Source organism: Protopterus annectens, chromosome 5.part0 (genome assembly GCF_019279795.1).
Source record: "Protopterus annectens isolate FY-2018-M chromosome 5.part0, PAN1.0, whole genome shotgun sequence".
Lineage (NCBI taxonomy): Eukaryota > Metazoa > Chordata > Ceratodontiformes > Protopteridae > Protopterus > Protopterus annectens.
In genome coordinates, this window is record NC_056735.1 from 1,846,819,154 (window position 1) to 1,846,833,584 (window position 14,431).

Genomic DNA, 14,431 nt, shown 5'->3' on the forward strand with positions numbered 1-14,431 from the left:
TGTGATGACAAGGTTTAGATCCCTGGAGCATGTGGCTCTGAGGGATTGGGATTTCTTTAAGTGTAGCATGTCCAACAGCTTTGGGTTTGACATGCCCTTGTATGTTAAGCAGAGATCGCCTCTGAGTAGATGATATGCGACGGAATATAGCTGGAGTTTTTTTACACGGTCAGCATAGGGCATCTGCTTTAGGCCTATGATTCCTTTAGTGAGGTATTTCTGCGGCCTTTCCATTTGTTGCAGATGTCTTGAGAGGTACATACCAAATGGAGCATTGTATTCTATAATGGGTCTAATGAGGGATGAGTACAGTGGGACAATGACCTCATTTTTTCTGGATGAAAAGCCCTTAGTGATAAGGTGTGCCACATAGAAGGATTTCCTTACTGTTGTGGCAATGTGGTTATCGAAGGTGAGACCACTGTCCACCTGAGTCCCTAAGTCTCTTATCACACTTTTGTTGTTTAGTGTACTGCCACCTATGTGGTAATTCATAGGTACATGTTTTTTCCCAAAGGGGATAACTATACTTTTCTTGGCATTGAGCTTGAGCCCATGGCTCTGGCACCAAGCATCTGTTTCTGTAAGGCCCTTTTGTAGAATATCTACATCGTTTGGGGATTCAATAACGGCTCCCAGTTTGCAGTCATCTGCGAACTTTGTTAGCCAGAGTCCCTTAGTGTTGGCCTGTACTTCAGAGAAGTAGATGCCAAACAAGAGCTGTCCCAGGACTGAACCCTGAGGTACTCCACTTGTCACTTGTTTGAAGCTGGATTTGGAGTCGGCTACTTTTACAGTGTGGGTTCTGTTAGTAAGCCAGTTGGCAACCCATCAAGTGATGTAGGGAATAATGCCCACCTTAGTAAGTTAAACTTTAATTTTTAGTGTTTTCTAGGATCATAGATTCATACTAGACTAACTGCCCTTATGGGCCATTTTGAGACTAGCCAATTACCCCAAGTGAGAATCAAACCCTGCAACTTGTGTCTGTAAGGTAAACACCTTACCCATTAAGCCAACCTCCCACCCATCATCCTGATTAATCATAAAAATACCTTTAATGCTCATTTGAGGAGTCCTTAGGAACAGGACTTCACTAACTCAGGCACATGTCTGTTAGGAGCCGGTGCTGGTGTTATTCTGAAAATGGGCCACAACTGATAATTTGACCCTCCTTTAGATATCTTAACAGCTAATATGCTGTTTTGGTCACATCAGAATCTTAAGGATAAGAAGCCCACTGATACCTACATGCAAGGCAATCAAAAAATTGTTCATATTCAAACCAATCAGTACCAGGGGGTTCTACTTGATCCCATTCTCTGCTTTACTCCTAATTCTGAACCCTTAATAAGAAAAGTTAGAGATCAAACTATCGACAAAATGTAGGCATACTATGTATTTTAAATTAGCTGTTCTTCATGCTGAATATGCTCTTTTCTTAATTACCTTAAACTCCTGTATTAATACGCAGCTATTCAGGCTACTATCAAGAAAATAGGGAAGTAAATATTGTGGGAAGAAATAGCCAGGGAAATTGTTATGTCTAGGCTTGTATAGGCCCTAGGGCCAATAGCCTAGTACCAACCTATGAACCTGTATGCAGGTTTATTAATGTTTCCCCATGTTTGAACATCAAAGTGTAACACCTGACAGAGCCAAATGTTTACAGTAACTGTCAGAGCCATCCTAGTTATCTTCATTTACATTCAAGCTTATGTACAACCACTGTTGTAGTTCATTAGCAAATAAATTACATTTCAAAACATCACCTTATCATCTAAGGAACAATTATAATAATTCACTCACTTTTTGCTGTCTCAGTTTGGATAAGTCTGGAATTAAAATGTTTTAGTAAAATAGTACCTGCCAGCTGGAATCATTACCCACAGAGCATTAAGACACATACAGAATCTCCTTTCTTCAGGAAAAAACAGATCTTCCATGTCTTTTGGGATTACTGCCCCATCTGGTCAGTTCTCATTTAGTGTAGATTGGGGCCTGACCACATCAAGAATGAATGGGCTGGACATCCATTGGAGAACAACTTGTTAGGCTAACAGACATAGACGGAGAAAGCATATATGAAAAAAGTACCTTTACCTGTTTATATACCATGTACCTAAAGGCACTGTTATACTAATAGACCGAGACATTCAAAATAAAAACAAATTTAAACTACAAAAGTTGTTCTCTGCAATAGTTATACAAATGGTTAAATAAAAATAGACATTCCTTTTTGTTCTTAAATGTGGAAACATTCATCTAAACCAATGCTCTCCTTTTGAACACCTAACTGTACATGTTCCTAGCAAGCCCCTTTGGAAATATATATTGACTTAAAATAATTCATCTAAACATACATGACCTCTTATCAGCATCCTTTATTTTCTACAATTTTTAATAAAGAACATTACTGTACATGGTTCAAGAATACAACAACTCACCTTCCAAGCTTCATTAACTTCAGTATGCCTCTTAAAGAGTTTTTTTACTAGAGTCCCAATTACACACTTTAAACTAGGTGGTTCAGATGAATGTTTTAATAATTCTTTCTAAAGTATATTTGACAAACACCTGTAAGACATTTAAAAAACTCCAAAACTCTGACTTGCTTAACTCCAGAGTCCAGGATTGTTATGACCCACTGAGACCAGGCAAGAAAATACTAAGACCATCTAAAAGCTAATGACCTCACAGCTTATTGGGAATTGTAGTTCTCAAGTGTCCCTCATTTTGTAGAATGCCCCTGGTTTTGCCTCTTATTTTTTGGTCTGTTCCTCATTGTGCGGATTATATGAATTTCTGGAAAATTGTTGAAGACTGCAGTCCTTAAATAATGACAGACATTTGAGTTTTTGATCTCATATCTTGCAGAGAATGCATGCTAATGCAAAACTTGTTATATTCTAGCAACTTTCTAAGTATATAAGAGCAATATTTAAAATATGTAATTTTTGGGGGCCTTTATTCCTCATTACTTTTTGGTTTTGTATTCAGTTTTTGTGATAATAGATTTTCCTTTTAGACAAACTGATATGTTTGTATTAAATTCAAAGATTAATACAAATTATCAAAATATGTATTCATTGTCTGGAATGTATCAGACCATGATAGACAGAAGCCCTACATGGAGAATTAACTCACTATCAGCCTAACGGGCAATTTCCAGATGCATTCCTTTCCCACTGGATAGATATAGAGTCTATCTTCCACATTTGGGATAAAGTTGACTCCAGAAGTGATATCACCAGGAATGGCCTATGTAAGGTACCTTAAAAATTTGTGTGTTGGATTCTGTCTCTTAAATGCAGACACACACACACACACACACACACACACACACACACACACACACACACACACACACACACACACACTCACACATACACACACACACATACATTAAATGAACAATAGGGTGTACTGCATGGGGAAGCTGTAAGTTTATCACACTATAATTGTCCTCCACATGCTGTCACTGAGTTCATGTTGGTTCCTGGCCTCACATAATCTGATACTGAACTGAATCCTAGGCAGAGATCTTACCTTGTTACCATCTTCATAAGCACATTGTTATAAATATTTATTTATTTATTTATTTACGTATTTATTTATTAATTTTGTTTGGTTTAGCACTAAGTTGTTTAGGGACGAAGGTCGGGGTAGAAACATTTTGTAGATTTCTTTCATTAGCATTTAAAATTTGGTCTAACTAGCAACAGTGCAGTACATGGAAGTTTCAAGTCTGCATTTTATTAGGTGGAACTGTTGAGTGATCCTTAGAAATCCTAACCTGAGGTGGAAAAGAAAACAATTAGTTGGGACCAGAGAATTATGACAGGGTTCAGAAGTGACACTGTAGTTAGTGAATGTGTTAAGGAACTTCACAATAGATGTAGCCATGTAACTGTATGAGTGATGAAATCCCCCCCCCCCAAATGAATTTAATAACAGGAGATTATGTTGACTTATCTGGAATACAGACCTGCACCTTCCTTGTTTCTAGGTCCATAATATCAACATTAGATTGGGCAACTTCACCTTACTTTATTAAATCTGTTTTATTGGTTATGTTATACTTGTAATGCTTTAAATAGTTTAGAAGTAGATATAAATGTAATTTTCATTTGTCTCTTGTCTTTGGAAAACAATTAAAAAGTTAATAACTGCAGAAGACAGAATGTGTTTTTTCATACATTCAGTTTACCAGTCAGATTTGTTATATTCATAACAATGGCTGGACAGTTTCTATATATGCAGCATATGTTCTAATCTGTTTTTTATTACACAGAAAACAGAAAACTCTGGAACCCAGGGCCATCAGAAACTCTATTGAAAATACTGGCAAATGCAGATGTCTCATCTCTTTGTCCTACACTGGCAGAAGATGAACTCGGTAACCATCATTTTGATTATTTAAAAATAAATACCAAACAATATGTTGCTTATCTCAGTTTAAGGTTAGGAGTTTTGAAGCAAAAAAAAAATAGTTGTGCACCCTTGAAAGAAGTGTTGGTATGGTAGTGTAGCTGTAGTGCAAGTTCTGCTTTACATAAAGTGGTATTATCATGTTTTATTCATTGTTTTGTTAGTCAATAACCATAACAGTTTTACAGGGGAAGCAAAATGAGTAACTCCCCACAGAAAATACATAAACATAAGTGAAACAGAGAAACATTGAAGCAACAGTCTTATGGTGTACAACAAACACAATTAAATCATATTAGGTACTTGGATTAATTTCCACTACTGACGCTGGAGTGTAGCATTAAGGGGAGTGCATTCCTAAGTATGTCATCTTTCAGATCATGTGACATTAAACTGAGGTCCCATCCGCTTGATTTGGTGGTAACACAAGTGGATGTAAAGGATCCCATGGCACTTGTCAAAAAAGAACAGGGGAAATTCCCTCATTCCCTGACCAAATTTCCCCTAGTGAGTATAAATACCAGCACAGGTCTTCTCTGAAAAGAGGATACTGATTTAAAGGAACTAATCTGGTCAACAAAGAGTAAATAAATAAATGAAATATATATTAGAACGTCTGTTCAAAAAAGCACATAAATATAGGATATGTAATGGGGCTGATGAAAGTATTTCCTAAGTATAGTGCTATCCTGAAAATTCACAAACAGAAAAGCCTCATGTGCTCCCTAGGTCAAATTAAATGAAGGGTAATATTTCTAATATTTTCATAACCCCATTACATACTCATTTGTACAGTAGTTATAAAAGGGAAAAAACTATTGAAAATGAGCATGTGCAAACTGTATCACTTTTTACTTTTTTTTCTACAACAAATCTAAAACATAGGTAAATGAGACACCACTCATTTTGTAGGTCATGTGCATTTTAGTTCTTATTGCATTTGGTATGTGTGTAACATTTGCCTACTTGATTTCATGTCTGCATTTATATTCTTGATGTATGTTGCTTTCCTTCCAACTCTGAATAACATGCTGGTTAATTATTTCATCACAGAACTTACATGCATAACTGTAAAAGTAGTAAATGTGAAAAAAGAAACTGATTAAATGGTGGTATGGTTAAAATATAGAGCCAGTTGCTAGTGAAAATTAGAACCACGACTTTGGCATTATTTAAAACTAGACTGAATAAATGTATGTGAGAAAGCAAATGCAGTGTATAGGTTCATAGGTGTTTACTAGGCTAATGACCACAAGGGCCTTTTTAAGCCTAGCCACACATCCCAAATTTCTGACAAGTTCTGATACGCTTGATAAGTGTAAGCATGGGCCTGGGAGATGAACCATTTACAGGTTACCTGTTTGCATTAGAGAGACATATAGGTGTCAAACCATGGATGAATTTCCGGTTTCCCATTCAATTGTTCAAATTGCTCTCGAAATGGGTTAGGGAGGAAGTCTGCTTCACATGAATGGGGAGCATGTTCCATAGACAGGCTAGTCTCTGGGCTACATACCTATCTCTCCAGCAGGCCCTATTTATATCACAGGTAAGGTTTAAGTCTTAATTCTGCTACTGTTTATTTTGTGGATATGCAGAAGGTCCATCAGAGTGGGGTCTGACAATGCCCTGTATGCCAGTCATAGATCTCCCCTCAAAAGCCTGTAGGAGACTGAATACAGAGATAGGGCCTTGAGGCGGTCTGCATAGGACATATTACTTACATCCTGTATTCTTTTAGTGAGGAACCTCTATGGACGTTAAAACAATTACTGCTGTCAAGTCTCAAACCCAGGACCCTGGCAACTAGGGCATAGTGCATTAGCCCACTACGCCACTCAGCTGTAAATACCTCTTAAAATAAAGTAGGAATCTGGCAGGTAAAAGGACTTGTGAGAATCCCTGAGATTCAGAAACATACCTCAAGTGAATGCAGATTACCTCCCACAGATACAGCTCATAGCACAATGAACCTTAAAGCTTATTATGAATTAAGAAGGCAAACACTTGCTGCTCAGTTCACAGCTAATTACTAAACCTGCTCATGCCACAAACAGGACCTTTACTGAAAAAAGAACTTGCATTTGTGGCTAGGACTGGGACTGGGAAATGTAATGAGCAAAAAGGAAGCACATGCCTCAGCATGTGCACATGAGCTAAGATGCAGTAAGATGGGAAAACAAGCAAGGTACTTTAAAGGGGCCATTGCAATGTTTAAACATGTTTTTAACCATAAAAAAAGATGGTAATCAGAGTATTGCACAGTAGGTAAAAGGCGTAGCAAGCAGAAGAGAATACTTAAGAGAAGCGGGGAAAGTAAGGATAAGATAGGGAGGGGCGAGGGAGGGCACAACTTTCTTTTGTGGGTCAGATGCCCATTTTGTTTTTTTTTTTTTTTTTTGAAAGGAAGCTGAGGAACAATGTAAGGTACGGTGAAGGTATGACAGAAACTGAATGTCAGTAGTAGGGGAAAATGCACAAATATACATAGACAAAAACTGAAAGGTGAGGTGCTGACACATTGAGGGTGGGGGAAGACGGTGGATTTAGATCTGCACAAAGGGAAGACATTGTTGTTGGGGAGAACTGGACAACAAACAGAGAAGAGCATTGACACACATGGGGAAATACCAGGATGGGAGTTAGGGTGGGTACAGCCTTCATGTACTGTTTGTGCAATACCCAGCAGGACATCAGGCAGCACCCTGACCACCCACCCCACTGGACCCTGCCTGAGGTGGAGATGGCAGTGACAAGTAGTGATGTAACTCTACCAGCCACAAGCAAAGCCTTTCTGAGTGGTTGATGTCAGCTTCCAGCTGGTGGTCTATAACATATCATTACCACCTCAACCAGCCTCTTGCATGTGATGAAATCCTTCCCTCTGGTACTACCAGTGGGAACAGTGGTTCTGCCAGCTAATGAGGCACTACCATGAGTTGGAAAGATGGTCACCTGGTTGTCCCCTGTTGCTGCCACCAGGGAGGCAGCCCATTATACTGGTTGCAAAGATGTAGAGGGTGGTCTGGCCTGCTAGGGGACGGTAGACAATAGCTGGGCTACAGCTGCTGTACAAAACAAGAGTAAAAATGGAGAGAAATAAAATAGTAAACAAAAAATAATTACAAATGAAAGAATACCGACAAAGGAAGGGAAGAGAAAGACAAAAAACATTTAAACAACATAAACATTAATAAAATATGAAGCACATTTAATGAATAATATTATGCAATTATACCATTACAGATAAACAAAGGCACAATTTGACTAAGTGCATGAATGTATAATGTAAATGTTATTATGTTAGAATGCTCTGCCTGAGCTGGGAGGGGGGCGGGATAGGTAGCAATCCTGATGTTCTAGCCGTGGGTATGAAACTTGTGGAATGGAATTCTGATATGCCTATACAATGCAGGCACAACATGGTGATTCTGTGAACACGTGCCATTTTGTACCTATCTTTTTGTGTAACGGTGGCTGGTATACAAGAATCAAACTGCAAATGTCACACAAAGATACGCCAAATAACTCTATTGCTCAAAATCTAAATATTACTCAGTGTGTAATACTACTATCCTGTACATTTTAACATAGGCAGATTTAACACCCCCTCTGTGACACATATGCATGCTGCTGGCAGAGAGCATATGCAATAATGTACACTCGTAAAACAATAGTAATTTCAGAAAGAAATTGAATAGTACATACCCATTCCATTTGCATATTCTAACAAAGATTATTCTCCTGTATGACCCCCAGAGATGTAAAAAAATAAATATCTTTAAATTTCATGGCTGCAGCACATATAATTACTGTGCAGAAAAGCAATGTCTGGGTATACTTGTCAGATACTTAAAATGCAACTCAGTTGCACTTACTTCAACCTCTTACCACTGGCTAAGAAGATAAAGGTGGCACCTCCACATGTCTCTGTAGTGGTGCCTACACTAGTCACCCATGCATGCAACTCTATGCATTCAGAACATGAATGAACAGGTCAGCCACTGTCAGTCATCACATAGATGGTACTTCTCAGTGGGGTTTTGTTGGAGGTTGTTGTCTGATGTGAACTACACATTGCATCTGCCATGTATACTGTCCATCTTTATTCCTTTCATGGGGGGGGGGTGAAGAATGTACCACAGCTATATGAACAATTACTCTGGGTATGCACTGCTATGCAGTTGTGTGTTTAACAGACCATGTACATCATGTGTGTGTGTGTGTGTGTGTGTGTGTGTGTGTGTGTGTGTGTGTGTGTGTGTGTGTGTGTGTGTCCGTGCATGTGTAGGTGTGTGTTTAATAGACCATGTACATGTGAGTGAGTGCATGTGTGTGTATATGTATTTATATATGTATATATATATAGATATATATATATATATATATATATATATATATATATATATATATATATATATATATATATATATATATTTATAGGAGCGCTACAGAATCCTGAAAGACCAAAATCCTAAACGTTCAAAATCCTGAAAACACACCAGATACCAACACTTACTATATTCCAGCATAAGTACATATAGAAATATATTACCCTTCAACTATATGCAGGGGGGCAAGCCCCCTTGCACCCCCCCACACCCCCTTGCTACTTAACTATAACAACTCCAAGATTGCACTTCAGTACACTAAGTGCAATCTCAGAGTTGATATATTTAAGTAGCAGGGGGTTTAGGGGTGCAGGAGGGCTTTCCCCCTTGCTTATACTTGGAGAAGATTGATATGGTTTATATTTTATTTGTTTCTGTATGCACTTGTGCTGGAATATAGTAAGTGTTGGTATCCTGTGTGTTTTCAGGATTTTGAGTTATCAGGATTTTGAACTTTCAGGATTTTGGTTTTCAGGATTCTTTAGCGCTCCTATGTGTATATACACACACACACATATATATATATATATATATATATATATATATATATATATATATATATATATATACTTATATACATATATATATATATATATATATATAAACACACACACACACACACACACACACACACACACATATATATATATATATATATATATATATATATATATATATATATATATATATTTATACACACACATGCACACACATACATATGAGCACCTAACAGTAACACATAGACCAGTAAATTCTATTAGGGTGCATGTATGAAGTGTACGCATGTACATATCCTCATATGAAGTTATTCTTTCCTCACACATTATGGTTGCAAAACAGAAGCCATTAAAATGCAACTTCGCCTATGCAGAGAATAAGATCTTATTGCAACACCTGCATTCCATAGTTGAACTTTATCAGCCATGATAAATGTGACCAGCCTTTTTATGACAGTGCCTGGCAGGATGGTCACTTACATAAATGCTGCCTGAGGCCAGGGCAGAAACTGCCATCATGTCAGATACTGGGCCACTGACACAATATATGCTGCCACAGAGCATGCCGCCTACCTGACACAGGAGTTTAGGGTGGCAAGATGCTGTATTTTGGCTAAACCACTATTAACAGAGACAAAGACAGAGGAGTTTCTTACCTTTCTGTGTTGGGGGTATGAATAATCCATAGGCCATGGTGGAGTGCTGGACATGGGAGAATCTCCATTGGAGATGCCCCAGGTGGTATGTCTGTTATGTATTATGTTAATTCATACCAGGTGAATTTGTACTGTACTGCAGATTACATCTTCTAGCCATTTTTACTTAGTAACATCAAAGCTTCAGACTACAAGACTAGTTGTACAAGGTAGGGTTTATCTTGTTATGTGCTACCAATCTACCCAGTAGTTATTCATTCACTCGTATTAATGTAATGGTGATGAGTCTTACTTATTGGGGGTATTTCTCTTTGGTGTCTTCACAGATGATGTCTTATCAGTCTCATTCAATGTGGATATACCACTGCCTGATGTCAGAAATTACTCAGAGTCCAATTATCCATACCCCCATCTCTCTCTGAGGAAATACCTTCAAATATAACTGCCCAACTATCACTTGGGAACATGTCTTCAATGCTCTCTCTAAAGCTAAGAACACTGCATTGATGGGCCCTGACAGTATCCCAGGCTGCCTTCTAATTAACATGAAGCATGACCTGTCAGGCCCTCTGAATTCAGTATTTAACCGTAGCCTCCAAATAGGCTTTGTGCCTAATGAATGGGGAACAGCCACCATCATCCCTCTGAACAAAGGGAGGCCATCTACAGACCCTGGAAACTACAAATCTCTAAGTCTCACTAGTCTCATAAGAAGAGCCATGGGCATAATTATTGTGGAAATGATCAATAATGAAAAGGAAATCTCCAGACACTGGACCCAACCAAGTTTGGTTTCACCAAGGGCAGGTAATGCCTACTCAGCCTGGTAAACTTCTTTAAGAATATTACCAAAGCAAAGGAAAATGACAAAATGGTTCACACTGCACATCATGACCTGGCCAAGGTAACTGACAAAATACCCCACTTGGGCATTGCTGACAAACTCAAGATGTTAGGGATAAGCTCTTATGTCAGCCAGTGGATAGCCAGCTGGCTCACAAACAGGACCCAGGAAGTTAGAACTGGGGAGTCCACCTCTACAAAGAGGCTAGTCACCAGCAAAGTCCCTCAGGGATTGGTCCTGGGACTGCTCCTTTCTGACATCCACTTTTCTGAAGTTAAGGCCAATGTCAAAGGCCTCAGGCTGACCAAATTTGTAGATGATTGCAAATTAGGAGCATTCATAGAATCATCCACTAACACTAATGTTCTCCAAGAAGGGCTGAAATAGACAAATAATTGGTGTCAGAGCCATGGACTAAAAGTTAATGTCACGAAATGCATAATACTATCCTTTGGGAACCAGCCACTACTGGTAACTGTAATATTGACAACTCACCCTAAGAGTTGACTCAGTAGTCAGGGACTTGGCAACATGAACAGATGGTAATCTAACCTGTGACCATCATGTGTCTACAGTAATGAGGAAATCATTCTATGTTGTGCAACTTATAAACAAACGTATGCCTAACAGGTCCAAGAAAGTCATTGTTCCACTGTATTTGGCATTCATCAGACCTGTCATTGAGTACAATGCCTCCTTTGGTATGTACCAAACTGGGCACATCCTACAGTTGCATTGTCCACAGAAGTTCTTCACTAAAAGAAAACAGGATGTAAATAACATGTCTTATGAAGACATCTTCAAAGCCCTTTCCCTGCATGTATCCTGCAGCCTGTTGGGGAGTGATGTATGCCTAGCATCCTCAGACTCCACTCTAATGGACTTCCTGCATATCCACATAACAAACAACACCAGGATTACCCATTCTAAAGACTTAAACTTTGCCTGTGATATAAATAGGACCTGCTGGATAGACAGTTATGTATCCCAGAGACTATCTCTTCTCTGCAGCAGTCTCCCCATTGATGTAAATCAGAACTCCTGTCTTACCCAATCCAAGTGTAACTTGGACAATTAGATGCGGAACAGGAAATTCATCCCTGGTTTGGTATCTATGTCTCTGGTGGACGCAGGCAGCCTATAAATGTTTCATCTCCTGAACCCCTCATTACCCTAAGGGTACCAGAACTTGTTGTGAGTTCTACATAATTGCAACTTGCTAATATTTGGGTTACTTAGCGTGTAACACGCAGCTGTATTTTGTGAGTTCTACCCAATTCAACCTGCTAATGTTTGGGTTACTTTAGCGGGTAACACGCAGTTGTAGTAACTATTTGAAACTTGTTGAGACTATAAGTGTTTAGATTATTGTAGTGTGCTACACGAGGTAGATAGACCGCCTGGAACTTGCTCCGTCTCCCAAACTATCTCCAAGCTGATGTTCTTTTGTTTGGTTTGCTGGTACACTAATGTTGCACTTGTCACTTTAACTGTCGGCTCCTTCCCATGTATGGCTCTACATGAACACTGATGTTGAAAAAATATTTTGAGCTCTCTCTGCTTACTGCTTGCTGCTTCTTGCTGTGGGATGGATTTGCAGTGTTCTTAAGACACTCAGTCTTGCTGGCTGGATTCTGCTAAAATTCAAAGTCTAGTTATATTTGCATTCACAGTCTGTTGCATACAGAAACTTGCAGAATATACACTGATGAGAGAATATACTTTGCAGCACTTGTCTTTAAGAGCAGTAACCAATAACTTTTTTATAATAAACCAAACGGAAACACATTACAGCTTAAAAGTACTGATCCAACTTTACTTCTCATATAGTACAGATGATGTGAGAGATATAACATTTACCTCAGAACACCAAATGTGTTCCTACCATACCCCTCACATAGCTGGATTTATACAGCTCTTTATATACACTTTTTAGTCATGCATAAACATATTTTTGAGGAAACACATTGTTCTGTATCCTGTAGAAACAATACTAAGCTTCCTTGTTTAACAATGTCTTGTAAGAAACCAGCTTTTCTGACAGTGTGAATATCCTGTAACAGTGTCCTAATGTCCATGTAGAAAAACATATTTTTGAGGAAACACATTGTCTGTATTCTATTTGGATCTGTGTATATGACCATATGTTCTTGTACCAATGCTGATAAGCATATCCTGTTTTTTATGAAGAAAAACATATTTTTGAGAAAACACATTGTCAGAGATCAGCTTTTCTGACAGTGTGAACATCCTGTATTTTATTTGGATCTTTGTATAAAAAAACATCTGTTCTTGTGTCATATCCTGTTTTTCCATGCAGAAAAACATGTCATTGTTCTTTAAAAGCAGATTTTGCATTTTTGTTCTTGCATACATCCTGTTTTGAGTCTGTAAGGGAATAATGTCCATTCTTTAAAAGCAGATTTTGTATTTTTGCTCTTGCATACATCCTGTTTTGAGTCTGTAAGGGAAGAATGTCCATTCAGCAGATTCCTTTTCCAAGCCATGGTCATTTAGTATGACTGCTGATCACATATTAGTAAACTCTGTTTCTGCATTTAAGCAAGCCTTTTCTTTCAGCATATTTACAACATAATTAATTTCAGATTTATATTCATAAAATCTAACAGATGTAGTCGCTGAGTAACTAAGCGCTGCATGCGGATTTTTACCTTAGCTGTTAACCGCACATTTGAAGTACTTCTAACTGTCTAGTCACTGAAATCTCCTAGCACATTTAGGTATTGTTATCTCTGTCTCCTATCCATGCTTGGCTATACTATTAAGATACTGACTGGGCGTAACTATTTCTTTCAAAGCTGCCTATTACCTTGGTTACAAGATTAATTACGTGAAATGCCATATATAACATTGCCTGCTCATAACCTCTGGATGCCTGCATTGCCTACTAACCTATTTCTTTTCATAGCTGCCTGTTACCTCAGTTACACATTTGGTTATGCTGAATTTTACAATTTTACAATTGTCTGCTTTTACCCTCTGGATGTCAGCATTGCCTGCGTAACTTTTCTTCTCTCTCCTTGTATGCTCTAGCTTGTGCTCCTGCCTTCCCAGCCTAAATCTATTGAAAGTACCCACCTGGACACCCGGGCTAAGTACCACCAATAAACAGACAGTTACAACCTACCTGAAAGGCCTACCACTCCCTGAATAACTTCCATTACAAGGATTTTTTTTTAAAAAACATAAAAGTATGTGTACTGCTCTAATACTTGGTAGTGGTTAATTTGACTATAACTAGGTTGCAGTATGCTTCCCTGCTAGGACAGCCAGCAGCCTCAACTCCCCTCCTCTCTGCTGCTTGATTTTCCAACTTTTCACTACAGTTTTTATCCTATCCTGACTGATGTTAACTCTCTCTACCTGATATCTCCCTTTCACACCTCTACTGCATTAAACTGATTGGCGCTCCCCTACCTTCTTACTGTCTCCACTTCTGTATCCACACTCTCCTGTCTCCCCTATACTGCCCCTCGACATCTTTCATCTACTCCCTCCACTGTCCCAGGACTACCTACCCCTCTTTACTTACAAACACCCTTTCTCTGCCCCTTTTTTTATAAAAGCCCCTATCTTCTATCACTGTCCTTC

General features: G+C 38.6%; 1 protein-coding gene across 4 annotated transcripts in view; it reads left to right on the forward strand.

Moving 5' to 3' along the window:
- Positions 1 to 14,431, forward strand: part of LOC122801936 (serine/threonine-protein kinase Nek5-like) — a 626,240-nt gene that overhangs the window by 549,783 nt on the left and 62,026 nt on the right. For all 4 annotated transcript variants that reach the window (XM_044071668.1, XM_044071669.1, XM_044071670.1 and 1 more), the window contains one exon: positions 4,295 to 4,399. In XM_044071668.1, coding sequence (XP_043927603.1) covers positions 4,295 to 4,399 — 105 coding nt within the window. The remainder of the gene's footprint in view (positions 1 to 4,294; positions 4,400 to 14,431) is intronic.